This window comes from Peromyscus eremicus, chromosome 3 (genome assembly GCF_949786415.1).
Source record: "Peromyscus eremicus chromosome 3, PerEre_H2_v1, whole genome shotgun sequence".
Lineage (NCBI taxonomy): Eukaryota > Metazoa > Chordata > Mammalia > Rodentia > Cricetidae > Peromyscus > Peromyscus eremicus.
In genome coordinates this window covers 145,211,848-145,227,471 of record NC_081418.1, presented here as the reverse complement: position 1 = coordinate 145,227,471, position 15,624 = coordinate 145,211,848, and the positions used below count along the sequence as shown (strand labels likewise).

Sequence of the window (15,624 nt, the reverse complement as noted above, 5' to 3'; positions counted from 1 at the left end):
GGATGTGAATCCATCCACCGATCTGGATGAAGCCTCCTAAACCTGACTGAGTCTTCTCACCCCTAGATTAATCTGGTGACAGTATAGTTCAACCTGCAGCTAGCTGCATAATAAACTTGAATGTCACTGATAGTGTTTTATTAAGGTCCTTGGGTATTTTGTGTATTTCCTACATCATTCCACATTAACTTACATACCTTACTCTCCTTACAAATGTGGTTATTGGTATTCCTCATTGCTTCAATATGAAAGATTTTCCTTAATCAATTGCTATCAAATCTACTGAACAGGACTCACATGGACATTTATGTCTTTATAAAACAAACGCCCCTTCAAGCCTGTGTGCCTGTCCTTTACTAGTGCATACTGCTCTCTCACTCATCTGTGGGTTAGTAAGCCACTGTTCCTAGGCTTTTACAGTATTCTCATACAGTATCCCTTAAGATTTTATGTGTCCACGTTACCTTCATTTACAGCACAGATTTCCTGATGACACACTTTATTTCATGTCTTGAAAATGAGTACAATGTCTTCCTTCCTGGAGAAGTTGAGTACATTTGAGGAAGAATGCTTTAAATAAACATATATTCTTCCTCAAAAATTCTCCAACCACCCCATATTTCACTCAAAGTTGAGAAACTTGTCTACTTTCTATTTAATTCGAGTTTATTTTGTATAATTTCCTGATACACTATAAAACAACCCCTTGAAGAACAGACTATTCTTTGTCAATCAATCATCTATTCTATTTGCATACTACCATGGTGACATCTATGACGTCAATTTCACTGATTCTCTGAAGTCATTGAAATGTGTCTTTAGTGTTGATGTGCATGTTAATGAGTGGGGCTGTCTTAACTCTCGTCCTTTCAGGGTTTACAAGTCTTGTAAAGTGTAGTGAAATATGCAACCTGCTTCACAATCAATTTGAGTCTGCAAGCTAGTAATATTTTAAGGTCCTTTCCTATTTTGTACGTATTTTCCTAAAATATTATACATTTATTCAGATAGCCTCATTTCCCTGTCAATGTAATTATTTTCTTCCTGAGTTGCTGTAGATGAGAGGTTATGTCTGTCAGCTACTAAGTTAAAATATTTAGCAAACTGGTGGGCACAAAAAAAACCTCAATATATACAAAAAAAGCACTAAAGTTTAACTCTGAAATAATTAAGGACTTACAGAAGGTTGGAAATAATGACTAGGGCAATGGCTCTGTGAGTGAAAGCTGAGCATGGATGTGCACATCTGTAACTCCAGCATTGCAGGGGAGGGAGTGGCAGTAGGTAGATACAGTGGGTTCGCCTGGCCAGCTAGCTTAGTCTACAAGGCAGGCCCCATGTTCAGTAAGATACCCTGTCTCAAAAAATAAAATAGAGAGTGATAGACGAAAATACCAGAGTTGACCTTTCCCCTGCCCCTACACGCAGGTGAGCATACTTGAACACCCACATATGTACACCAACATACATGCCCCTCTACACACACATAAGTTTCAAATAAATGTATAGAAAAGGGCCATACACCTTTCACTTAGCCTCCTCCAGTGGTAACAATGTTGCCTATCAAAATAAGAAAATACCAAAACTATGAAACTGTCATTGGCACAAATCATTCAGATTTCACCAACGGTACATGTGCTCATGCATACATACATGTTGGGGTGCAGGGACGCTGACATGTCTACATCTTACAAGTATATATGGTTTAGGGAAATTGTCACTATGATAATATATATATATTATGTATAATATATATATATATATATATATATATATATATGTATCCACATCACAAGACTTCCTTGAGCTGCCCTTTTATAGGTACATACACCATCTCTCCATCCTTGGTAAACAGGACTTGATTCCCCAGCTCCATGACTTTGCTATTTCAAGAATATTACATAAATATAACCAGACCAACTGCCATCTTTTAAGACTGTTTTTTTTTTCAATAAGAATACCTTTATTAGGTGAAGTTAACTGTGTGCATCAGTGTACATCTTCATTGCCATACACTGAATGGATGGGCCACAAGTTTTAACCATCCCCACACCAAAGGGCATTATTACTGTCTTCAGTGTCTGGCTGGTACAAACTTCCAGGAGCAAGTTTTAGTTTATTGAGGTACATTATGATCCCTCTAACACGGCTAGCTGTTGTTTAAGATAAAAGTTTCAGAATTGGGTGGCAATAGTGAGGAGACAGTAAAAACACAGTTTATAAAACAATGTCTGTTAGTAAGTTCAGGAAGGAAACCATTTATCCTGGTTTTCCCAGAACAGGTCAATTTATGTCCGCTGTCCCAGCATAATGATCTCTTTGCTCACAGAAGTGCTCCAGTTGGTGTGACAAATTACATAATCACTGTGATTCTGATTCTCCAGTGACCTTGAGAGCATTACTGATTTGCCTGCTCAGCTGTGGTGGGACTGGATTTCAGCGGGTTGCTCTCTTGTGGCTCTCCTGTATATCTGTGAGTGACTCTGTGGAGTCTGAGAGATGAGATCCATCTCCTTGCAATAAAGGAGAGTTTTGCCGAAGTTTCTTATGCCTCTGTCTGCTTCTTCTCACATATAACACAATTCTCTCTGACAGTTTTATGGCTGAGGGCAAGAGCTGAGCTCATGTCACAGAGCCATGCCCATGGCTAGTTTCCAGTCCGTAATATGGCTAGGTCCTGAGTCTTCTAGCTTCAGTCACAGGCCCATCCCAAAGGCCGTACTCAGTAAACTGCAGGCATACAGTGAGCTTAGCTGGGACCAGCCATTCAGCTCTCTGTAAATCACTCTCTTCAAGGCACAGAGGTCAAGTAAGAAAAAAGTGTCACCCATTCTTTTGTGGGAGGAATTTCCCTCCAAGGGTGGAAAGGTGGGGTGAGGGGAGGATGCAGGCTGGGCCACTGGAGGAACTGAAGGGACAGGGACCCATGACCACCTCAGCTTGTCTTCCATCAAGAGGCCAGTACACCACCAAATGCCTCGCAGCTAGCACAGAACACAGACCAAACTCAAGCCAACATTTTTCCTTTTTTTTTTTTTTCACAAGACAGTCTATGCTCTTCAGTTTCTTATGAGGGGATTTGGAATAGAAAAGGAGGAAATAAAATCCTGCCAACGTAGCATTAATTGCTTTGCTTGTTGTTTAGTTCTTTGACTGCTCACACACACAGATAGCACACATATAAGCAATGACCGACCCCCTTACTCTCCAAATCCCTCAGCCCCACATGCTTATGATCAATATCTATGATAATCTATGCCCTTAATTAATGCAAATACATCTGGAAATCTTCTATAATTGATCCTTGGACTTATAGCTTAATGTAACAAATTTTAGAAAGTTGAAATACACAGGCCTTGAAAAAATGTGATACATTTCAGTAAGAAGAACATGCATAGTAGAGCAGTTTAATAATTTTGACTATATATATGTATATGTATATATATATATGTATGTATATACAGACACACAACAAGTTTGGAATATACATCTTCAGAGGGTAGGGATTTGGGAGTGATTCAGGAAGAAGGTTTCTTCTTTTTCTGCCTGTTGCTTTTGCTTTTGTCATAGAGAATGTCTACTTTGAATTCTCAATATATTAATATAAAGATATTGTGGCTATTGATACATATCTGATTTGAGCTCCTTCAAGTATTACAAATGAAGAGCTCCCTACTTCAGATCTATGAAAAACCAGAGAGTGAAAGGCTGATTGGAGACTTCAGCACAGCAACAAGAATTTCAATAGTCTTCCTACGTTCTCCATTAACCTTCAAACATGAAAGACATTCTATCAAATGAAGGATTTGAAACCAGCAGGGTAATAGTACACAGGTGAACACAGCTTTAAAGACCCTGGAGGCTTCTGTGAGTTGCAAATACATAAAATATAAATCCAAGGATTCAACCCTGGGTACCCTGAATGGTAGCTGTGTTTTAGCAGATTTTGATAATTAACAACAACAACCCCACAAATGCCTAAGCTCAATTTTTAGACTAAAGTCCAAGGTATTTAATGCTAAGCCCTGACAATCATGTTAGTGAGAAGCTTTTACAATACCAGCATTTCCATATTGCAAATCCCTGTAGTCTAACCACTCTAAGTGAAGCCCGTAGCCACTTGTGAGAGACTAATTAAAAAGTATAATTTGATTAGGGAAAACTGCAAAGGGAAATTCCCTAGCACAATGCACAATAAGTTTGGTCACAACTTATTTGTAAATAATGGTTTGCATCAGTGCACATTCATGCAAAGTACCTGCTTTTCTTTCGTATTGTTGAGGGGAGAGCCACATTACTCGATATCTAAGGACATATCACAGACAGCATACAATTAATTTGTGTGCTGCTTTCGGCTTTGTTGTTTTAGAAAGGATGCCATTGTGTAGTCTGGAAGTTGTAATCCTCTTGCCTTACCCGATGACCCCCAGCTCAGTGCTGGATCCCATGACACCACACTTGGTTTTCCTTGATAGAAAACTTAAGATCTAGAAATGTTAAGCCATTTGCAAAGGTTTGTTTCCCCAAATAGGCAGTAGAATCAGGAGCTGAAGGTTGTCCTCAGCTACAGATCAAATTTGACTGAAGGCTCTGTCTTAAATGAATATTAAGGATTCTGAGGACACCTAAATAATAGGCATTTTCTCATAACAATTTATTATTGAAAATATCATGGCTGTTCTTGGTGTATTTCAGCAAGATTATACTCGTTGTTTTTCTTGCTACTGTGAGAGAATACCTGACAGGAAGTGACTTGCAGAAGGAAAATTTTCTTTCTCTTTTAAGGAATTATTTTTACGTGTATGCATTGCCTTAGAGGCCAAAAGAAAGTACTGGATCCCCAGAACTGAATATCAGACAGTTGTGAGCCACCATGTGGGTGCTGGGGACCAAACCTGGGTCCTCTGCAAGAGTAGCAAGTGCTCTTAACCACTGAGCCAGCCCGGAAGGGGAGCTTCTTTTGGTTTTGAGTTTGAAGTTCTAGTCTGTGGTTGCAGGCATGGTTCCCTGGCAGAAGTGTGAGGCAGCAAGTCACACTGAATCCAAAGCCGGAAAACACAATCGATAAATGCTGGTACTCAGCTCACTTCCTCTTTTACTCCTTTGTATCCTGTCCTGGACTTCAGCCCATGAGGTGGAGTCACATACATTAAGGGCAGCTTTTTTCTCCTCAGTTAACCTCCAGGGAACACCATTGTAAGATATGCACATGTGTGTCATGTATCAAATCCGCCATCACATCCTTGCTTTTTATTCCTACACTTCAGTTCTCAATATGTTGCAAAATTAGGTAGAAATTGCTGAGTGACATTCTTAAACATCTTTTTTATGGACCACCAAATGAACTTAAGTTGAGTACTCTTGGCTAGTCTTAGAGACAGACAACATGCAGCAAAGTGTCGTATCCTAAGGACGCTGCTTCAGGGACATGGGGGACTTGTATAAATACATTCTTGGAAGTTTCTAGAAATATTGATTTGATAATGAATAAACATTATAAAACTCGATAAAAACAATTTACTCACTAAAGAATTTCTAATATTACTCTTTAACTTGGTAGATGCAATTTGAATTTTCCACTTTACGTTCATTTATTTTTGTCTGTACATGAGTGCGCATGCTTACCATGAAGCACATATTTGGAGGACAATTTCCCAGAATTATCCCCCTCCTAGCACGTGGGTTCTGGGATTAAAGTTGGGCCATTGGGATGGACAGCAGGCATATCTACCTGCTAAACTCTTTGGGCAGACCACCAGATGGAATTTCTTATCATAAATTTGTGGAGTGATGGGAAGCATTGCTTTCAGTCACTAATGTGAAAGCATAAATAATTTAGTTACAATTTCATCCTAATTCTGGCTCTGATTGATCAACAAACAAAAATGAAATTAAAGTTATAGGAAACAATTAGAGCTAATCCAGACTTTATCACATGGACAATGCACTAATAGGCCATTCACATAAACCAATCTGCTACCAGATTATTTAAAGACTTTCAGCTCATGAGTGAGTATATGCTTTAAAAATATATATTTATATTTCTGTTGCTTGAAAATTTAATCATCTGTTTGTTAAGCTATAGGGTAAAATTTTAATGATCACAGCATTAATTCAATTAGCATGCTGTACTTGCTGTTAATGTTGAAAAAGAAACTGTCTATGCTTCAGGATGTGGCTCATGTTTAATATTAAACCACAAGATGCTTTCCTCTTATATCTTACATTTCCTCTATTTGAACACACATCTAACTATGTTTTTGTGACATTTTTCTGTTTCTGTATTTGTGTTCACATTGTACCATTGCAAAGATACATCTGACTGTTAGCCACTCTCCCTGAAGCATTAGTCAATTCTTGGAACCTAATAGATGACCATTAAGTGTTTGGTTGACTGAACGTACTGGACAACAAATCACTCTCCTATAATTTCTCAATGCTTCTATTTTGGTTTGGGGAAAAGATTTATCAACAATGTTGATAAATGTTAAGTCTACTCTGTCAAGAAAATTAAAAGGCACAGAAAATGAACTAAGCTACCAAGGGTCCTGATAGGTGAAGGTTCGGAAACACAATGATGTGGGTTCACCATATTCTCATCCATAAACCATTGATCTTTATTGAGGAAAAAATAGAACAAAACTGAAGTCTCAGTTGTCTGAAAAGAGTTTGACATTCATTTATTTTTGTCTGTACATGAGGGTGCATGCATACCGTGAAACATGTATGTTGGTTGGAGGACAACTTCCCAGAAAAAAGGAAAAAGGGACATATTTATCACTTGAATCATTTACATACATGTATATGTAGGCAAAAGACAAGAATACATACATATACGTATATAGATTTAATAGTAAAGGCCTGTGAATTAATTACTAGTGTAAAATTGATTTATCTGGTTTATCACTTAAGATAGGAACAGTTTTGTCAGGAAAATGAATTGTACTTCATTCTTCTTTGAAAAAAGCCTTCTGAAAGCACCACATGAGTCTGTGGAGTGGCTCAGGGAGGGAAGTAGCTGGCCACCAAGCCAGACTGTCTAAATTCAGTCACTGGGACCCACACAGTAAGAAACAAACTTTCTCTGACAAGTTGTCCTCTTACTCCACAAGTGTGCATAATAAAATAAATAAATGCAATTTTTAAGTAACCCATGTATTTGCATACAAATAGATGAGGGCAATCTATCCGTTTTCATCAAATTTCATTTTATTCTCCTGGAATTCATTTTCTTTCAGAAATTACCTGTGTGTATATCATTTGTAACACAGTTCTTGAATTTGAAGACCTCATTCCCGTTTTGATTCTCTCTTTGTGAAATAGTTTCCTGAACATTTGCCATTTTTCCTTTCTATTGTCTCAATTTCCTGACAGAAAGGGAAGGAAATCCCTTTTATCAAGGAAGTTCTTCAGCCTTGCTTCAAGATCTTCTGCTTGTTTTGTTTTAAAATACAGAAGACAGGAGCCTGGTTGCCTACGAGCATCCAGGAAACCCCGGGAAGGAAAAGGTCGTTCACTGTAGCGTTAGATGCTGAAACAGTTGCCAGGTGGGAACACATGGGTGCACCTCTATGATGCACCCTGACGATGAAGCTGACGACACTGTTTACAAAGGGGAAAATAATCTGACATTTGCTTTTGTGGAGCCCTGGAGCCCACATAGAAAAGAAGACAGAAAAAACAGTGGCTGCAGAATCACATGAGAGGGTTTTCAAAGTTGGTTTTTGTTGTTGCTGTAATTATAGTTTGTGTTTCACATCTTCTCCTCAACAGCTCACAGAAACCATACGGAACTTTCCAGAATCAATAGCGCCAGAGAAAAGAGGAGAGTCTTTGTTTGGATTGCAATGTCATTGAACCTATACACATTCTTATTTCCTCTACTTACAACAGGGTGCAGTTGCTTGTCTCATTTTTGTGATCAAAGACTCAACAAGAAGCAGCTTAGACAAGGAAGACTGTATTTTGGATGACAGTTTACAAAGGGACACAGTCCCATCATGGCAGCGAAGGCAGGATCACAAAGCAGCCAATCACACCACAGCCAGGAGGCAGAGAAGCAGCAGGAAAAGGGGCAAAGAGTCTTCCAGGAACCCTCTTCCTCCAGCGAGGCTCCACCTCCTAAAGGTTCCTAAGCCTTTCAAATCAGCACCAGCAGCTGGCAGCCAAGGATTCGAAAGCATGATCCAGTGGGGGATGTTTTACATTTAAACCACAGCACTCCGCAGTCTCCTTGCTTTGGCTTCTCAGGTCAATTGGTGTTAATGCACAACAAAGCTCTCACACACTTACTAAAGCAGAAGGAGCTAAGACCTACAGGTCCCTATACAGGACTTGTGTAAGTGACTGGTTATGACCCAGGGTTAAATACCACCACAGGAATTACCAAGAAAGCCTGCTGAGAGGGGCCTGTTAGAGGCAATATTCTCACAAAAATGTTAGAGAGCCTCCTACCACTAGGAATAGTGAAATATTGACCCAGTAGGGATGATAATGATCAAGGGGGAGTAGTGAAGTGGAATGGAAGCCAAAACCACTTTGGGTATGCCTGTATTGACTGCTGGATTGCAGATATAAGTAAGTTTTAGGTTTTATGAGAACCATCTACCATTAATGTGTCGATTGTGACTTGCTTCTTTGAGAGAGGGTTCCATGTTACTGTAAGCATAGCTAGCCATGACCTGTAAATCCCCCTGCTTCAGCCTGGTGAGTGCCAGGTTGACAGACATGCAGCACCATTCCCAGCTTCAATGGCTACAGTTTTTTTATGCATCCCTGGCTAGCCTTGAACTTGTGCTGTAATCATCTGTGACCTTGAACTCCTGATTGTACCTTCCAAGTGCTGGGATTACAGGCATGCCTGGTTGTCATTGCTGCTTTCAGTCTTTTAACTAATTTTTAAAAGATTTATTTACTTTTATTTTATGTGAATGAGTGCTCTGCTTATGTGTGTATACCTGTGCCACATTTGTGTAGTACCTGTGCAGACCAGAAGAGAGTGTCAGAGCCTCTGAAACTAGAGTTACAGGTGGTTGGAGCTACCATTTGGGCACTGGGAACTGAACCTGGGTCTTCTGCAAGAGCAGTAAGTGCTGTTGATCATCCAGTCATTTCTCCAGCCCCCCCCCATTACTGCTTTTTAACTGATAAAATCAAGTAACAGTTTAAGAAGCACTGATGAATAAATGCATAGCTGAGGGCATCATATTTTTGAGAAAAATAACAGGTTTGTATTTCAATTTGTGATTTTAATAATATATTAGTATATGATTGATAAAGGTTTACTATTTATAGTGTAGTGATTGCATTATAATTATGACTAACTGTTATAATGATAGTTCTTCAGGCTTTCCTTTTATAGACATATTCGCAAGTCAATTATTATAATATCTCAGAATGCTTAGAAGCTATTTATATAGTGAAGATAAATTTTATCCTGTTTATTAAGTTATCACACTTCTAATGCCAGATGCTAACATACAGGGAAAGACAAAAGTTGTGAGATAAAACTTTTATCCCAAAAGTATTTATAGTGTATTTGGATTCATTAGATGAGGACCGTTAAATATTGTGTGGTAAGGCTCATCTTGCACTGGGATATGCATATGGAAGTGAGACATCGATGGACCATGGATCTGGACTCATTGAACTAAGGGAGAGAAGAAATCGGTCTCTGTAGTCATTGTTGTTAAGCTCCACTGCCACTGACCACAGCAACGGTACCAACCCAAAGATCCTTTTCAAAACCCTCAAGATTCAAGTTGGTTACAGGAGTACAGTACTTGCTGTGGGAGCATGAGGACCTGAGTTTAGACCCCCACTGCCTATGTAAAAGGCCAAAAGTGGAAAAACGTGTCTATAACCCCACTCTCTGGCCAGCCAGTCTAGCTTAAACAGTGAGTTCAAGTTTTGGTGAGAGATTCTGTCTCAAAAAATGAAGAAGACAGAGAGTGACTGAGGAAGATACCTGATCTCAACCTCTGCCCCCTGTACATGAACACACTTGAGCATACTGCACACATACATGATATGTACAAATACTCTGCAGTTAATCTACAGTTAAGGAAGAGAGATAGTGTGGATTTTCTCTGGCACACAATGGTAGTCTTTTACATCATAATGATCTAAAATAGGAATGTGCTCACAATGGGAAGGCTCAACACTCATTACCTGCAAAAGCAGAGGCAGTGAACCATCCCCAGAAAACTCAAGATAAAATTTTCACAGGAAAATGAGACAAATTGGGTGTGCATGTGTGTGTGAGAGAGAGAGACAGAGACAGAGAGACATAGGGAGACAAAGATCTCATGGAAGTGGAGAAAGGCAGAAAGACCATGGATTGTAGGTATTTATCCTGGATAAGAGTATGATGACCATTATCATAACATTCATAAAATTAAACACAGACCTTTAAAAAAGTACAGTATTGAAACCCCTTTCAAAGTTAATGATCTTTGATGACATCTCATGTAAGAACAGAAATAAAGAAATGTAGGCAAGATAAGAAAGAAAGAAAGAAAGAAAGAAAGAAAGAAAGAAAGAAAGAAAGAAAGAAAGAAAGAAAGAAAGAAAGGACTCATGCTGAATCTACTAATGAAGGGGCAGGGAACTTCCAGTTGATCATAAAAAGTCACACTTCAGGGAAGACAGACATCAGATTCTGATGAGGTCATAGTCTGCAGTTTGTGTCTTAGTTGACAAAGCACTGATATTGACTGGGTTCATGACATAAGAAGCCATTTTCAGTAAAGGCAGTAAAAATGTGATGTTGGGTTGTTTTCAGTAGGAATTATGGGAAGACACACAAGAGGGAGACACTAAATAAGCAATCCATTTGATCCACACACAGAAGACAAGACTGGAAGGCTCCTGATTGATAGTAGAGCTTTAATTTTTGTTTCTAGCTGTACAGACATGCTTACCATCAACATCAATACATAATTCTAAGTGTTCCATGACCAGCACCAGGTGTACACCACATCACTTATGCATATGTCATCTCATGAGGCGCAGTGTCTGGCTCAGACGATCAGAGGCACCTTGTTAAATGGATTCATAGCTAAAGCATGGCCGAGCAATGATGCACAATGCCTTGCTTGCTCAACCCCTTCCAGGTTCCCCCAGTGAAAATGGTTATAAGCCAGCATATCATACATGCCTCAAGCTTCCCACAGCTTATATTCACCTGAATTTTAGAAAATATGAGCCAAGAGGTGGTGGCACATACCTTGAACCCTAGCACTCAGGAGACAGAGGCAGGTGGAGATCTGTAAGATCGAGGCTAGCCTGGTTTGCAAAGTGAATTCTAGGATAGCCAGAGCTGTTACACAGAGAAACCCTGTCCTGATAAACCAAAAGAGAAAGAAAGAAAGAAGAGACAAGAAACATAAAATTGCAGATCAAGCTTCAGAGTTGAATATATTTGACTTATGCTCTTTGAAATATTTGCTCACATAGAGGATATAAATATGAACATTAATAAATTTTAGTCATAATTAAATCTATGGAGATTTTTACAGGAGATGGAAGAATAGTTTGTGTCATACCCATGGACCATTTTAGGTTGTATCATTGAGATCCGGTAGACGATTTGACATTTAATAATGGATTGTTTTAATGTTCATGCCACCATGTGCATGGCTGTATCTATTTTATTGGTTCTTGTTCAGTACTTTGAGTTAAAAACCTCAAGATTATAAAGTGCTTATACTGTGCGCCTGATGCACCACGTAATACACCAACTACAAAATTCATAATATTATACTATATGCCTAATTTAGCACTTCTAACATCTCATCTTAACTGTCTGGAAATGTGATTCAATCAAAGAGCATGTGCGAAAATGTTTAGAAGATTGAGGCTGAGTGGCATTCAGTTTATAGAGTTTCCTTTTTCTGCTATACTTTATACTAAAATGAAGCAAATGCTACCCTTACATGAAATTAATAACAGATTATTTTCTCATTAGTGTAATACTTATTTAAGATTTGTCAGTGTATGTGCTATGATGTGCAGCTTATCATAATAAACATTTGCTGGCAAACGAGACATACACATATTATGTAAAAGAGAGTGGAAGTCTACTAGAGTCACTAAGATACCACCATGCTATCCCTGACTGAATTTTTCTTATTCCATTATCATGTCTTTTCCATCTCTTCTCCCAAACTAAATAGTCTCATTTCTAGAGTTGCCATGCACTATGAAGCAAAGACCTGAAGTTGTTCCAAAGGTTAAATGTAACTCAGATCTCTCTCTCTCTCTCTCTCTCTCTCTCTCTCTCTCTCTCTCTCTCTCTCTCTCTCTCTCTCTCTCTCTCTCTCTCTCACACACACACACACACACACACACACACACACACACACACACACAAAATCTCTTTGCTGCTTTCAGGAAAACATGTGCCTCAGTTTTTCATCTTAAGCTCATGAACAGTGCTGCCTAGACATCTTAGTTGTTGCAGAGTCTAGCAAATGGTTAAAAAAACAAAACAAAACAAAAAAAAAAACACGTTAATCATTAAAAAAAAACCAGTAAGCATAATATATCTGTGGAGTATACTAAGGAAAAGCCTCCTACAGAGAAAACATGAAGCTGCATTTATTATTTATCAGATTTTAAAATAAAATAATGACTGACAACTTAAAAATTGTGTATCAAATACAACTCAAAACTTCACTTGTGTACTCTCTCGGTATTTCCCCTTTTCTTTTCTTTCTTTTCCTGCGATCCGGGAAGACAAGAGGAAAATAGAGAGTATTTTAAATTGATGCTGCCAGGGATTCATGGGTCCTGTTCACTGTAACCTTGGGGAGCATTCATAATTAATGGGCATATAACCAAGAAGTGAATCCTTAATGCGGGAACATTTGCAGTCATTAATGTGGCGACCTCTCCTAGCTAGGTATCCGCGTAGTGCTGAAAGGATAGCTCCGGATCACCTGCAGACATCCTTGAGTCTCTGGGCCAAGAAGGGAAAGGGGACTAAATAACTCAGGGCAAAAGTAGACCCTCGAAAGCAGGAGCGAGGGGGTACGCCTTCCTAACTTCCCCTCACGTGCCAAGAAAACAACTAGTTGTTTTCTTTTTTAATTACATGCTTTAGGTGTCAAATTTTTGTTTTTAAACAGTATTTTCCTTTTCACTTTTTTTTTTCTCAAAGTGCAATTTTGAGCCACACGTTCCAAACAGGACAGGAAAAGTGAATTTTATAAACTGCATTTTCCACCATTAAAATCAGAGGCAGCATCCTGCAACGAGAGGATGAAGTGGAGGAAGTGTGGAGAGTTTTCTCCAGGCATCCTCAGGTGGATGGAGGTTAAGACAGGGAGAGACGTCCCCTGGGGTTGAGCTGATTCCTTCCTCAATGGAACCCTGGCCCTAGCTCTGCCTGGCTGGTGCGTCTGGTCCGGAGCTCAGCGCCCTGCGTGTGATTCCCGCAGAAGGTGAGTCGACTGAGACAAAGCAGCCGCGCGGAGGCTCCACTGGGGGAGAGCGAGAGGGTGAAGTGGAATTGGGGTGCAGTGGGGACCGGTAAAGAAAGTGACCTCATTTTGCCGGAGAAAGCCCTGTTCGGCTAGCCCATCGCTGACGTGTCAGAGTACAAAGGGCGACAACTGGAAGGTTCAAACTTCCACATCTTTCCACCCGCATACCCGCAGCCCACCCAGCACCGCGCTGAGGACAAAGCGTGCACGGCTGGCGATCCCCGCCTGGCCACCGCGCCCCGAGCGCATAGCTCCCCATGGCGGGATGGATCCCCATCCCTGAGGACTGGGGGGGGGGGATCCCCTACCTTGATCAGCACAAAGAGCCCGAGCAGAGGCAGCAGGCGGCGGCCCCCGCGCGTTCCTCTGGGCAGGTGCCCCATCGTGGCGCGTCCAGGGACCCGGGAGGGACGGCAGCGCCAGCGGGTCCCCGTGGCGCTCACAATGACCAGTCCTGGCTGACAGCCTCAGACCCCAGGCGCCCGGGACGCTCCCGGCGGCCGCACGTCGCCTGGCCGGTCCCCATGCGCTTCCGGATGGATCGCTCTCCTCTTCTGAGCCCGAGTCCGGCGAGAACGTGCCAGGAGCCGGCGTTGCTTAATGGCTAAGGATGGAGAGGGTGGGGATGGCAGTGGGCGAGGCTCTGCGCCACAGCTACAGCGGTTGCCATGCGAGGCAGGGGTCGGCGTGAGGAGGGAGCGGCCCGGCTGCGCAGGCAGCCAGCTCTCAGCGGCCCCCTAGCAACAGGGGTGTTCTCTCTCAGAGCCAGGAACTCCTGAAGTGCAGCTCTCGGGTCCTCCCACCAGGGCCTGCCTGCTTCCCATTGCTAGGCAGCCCCCAGGCCAGGCTCCGCCTCAACCTCCCCAGTCTCCTCTAGGGAGGTGTCTGTGGGGTTTCCCCTCTGATGCCTCTCATGCCGGGTCCTTCTCAACCTCTCTTCCTTTGCCCTTGTACTTAAAGTCACTAGTGACAAGTGACATTTAAGTGTTTTTAAGGGGGGGGGTGAGTTTCAGCTCATATGCCCCCAACCTCAGTTCTGTTCCCCCATTGCACCCTACATTCACCTAGGAGGACATAGTGCAATGTTAAGGAGTTTCCCACGCTTGTCCTATTACGCACACTTAGCTCATTGTATTTTACACATATTTGGAATATGAATGTAATATATACTCTCTATTTATGAACACACTAAATATTCCGAATTATCCATGAATAGCTAACCCAAGACTTTAGAATCACAAGCAGTGAGTTCCATGTAGTGTGCTCGTGTCTAACTTTCTGACTTTGGAGTTTTTAAAAGATAACGCTCTCAGAATAAACCGGGGGATGCACTGTTCAGATATGGAGTCATTTCTTCACGTAAAGGTCCTGGCCGTGTCCTGAAGTAATGGAACTTCCTTTTTATCCTTCGAAGTGCGGTACCAGGTGTCAGGAAGACAAGAACCCATCCTCTGGTGCACAACTGAGGAATGGTGGCCTGCCGTAAGACCGGAGTTGTCTAAGCTCACCTTTTCCTGCAGATGTAAGGCTGGAAACTCAAGGTTCAGGTTGAGAATTTTGTAGACATAAACCAAGGCACTAATGATCCTTTGCAGAGGACAGAATGGTGGTCTGGGCTTTGACTGAACGTTCCCCTTGCTGGCACTGAAGCTTTCTTGGTAAAAGCCCACTCTCCCTGACATGTTTCCATTCAGTGTCCTCACGCCTGCCCTGTGTTGGCCTGACTGTCTCCCCCTCCCTCTTGAGAAAGGTTTCCGCTGCTCCCCACTTCTGGGCCAAACTCAAGGGCTTTCTAAGAAATGGTTCCTTAGGGCTGGACTTCCCGAGCCTTTGGTTTAATATGGTTTTTTTTTTTTTGAAGCCTTTGAAAGTGGCTTTCTATCTCCACCTATATCAAAGAGGCTCCAAAGTGATCTAATCTCCAGACAGAGATGCTTATGCTGGGATCTAAGTGGTACTCACATGATGCCAACAATTACACTTTTAATAGAGTTTCATTTTAGAGTCTACATGTGAATTAAGCACATATGTGAGGTTAATTACGCATGTACATGTTTGTGTGTACAAATAAATATATTATATAAATATAGGTTTGTCTGATCTGTTTTAAGCATCAGGAAGAGTTTTGCTCAAATGT

The 15,624-nt window shown here is 41.1% G+C and overlaps 1 protein-coding gene across 1 annotated transcript in view; it reads right to left on the bottom strand.

Annotated features, from left to right (window-relative positions):
- Positions 1–13,870, bottom strand: part of Ptpro (protein tyrosine phosphatase receptor type O) — a 215,996-nt gene extending 202,126 nt beyond the window's left edge. The window contains exon 1 of the mRNA XM_059257172.1: positions 13,796–13,870. Within this exon, the coding sequence (XP_059113155.1) occupies positions 13,796–13,870 (75 nt within the window). The remainder of the gene's footprint in view (positions 1–13,795) is intronic.
- Positions 13,871–15,624: the final 1,754 nt, after the last annotated feature.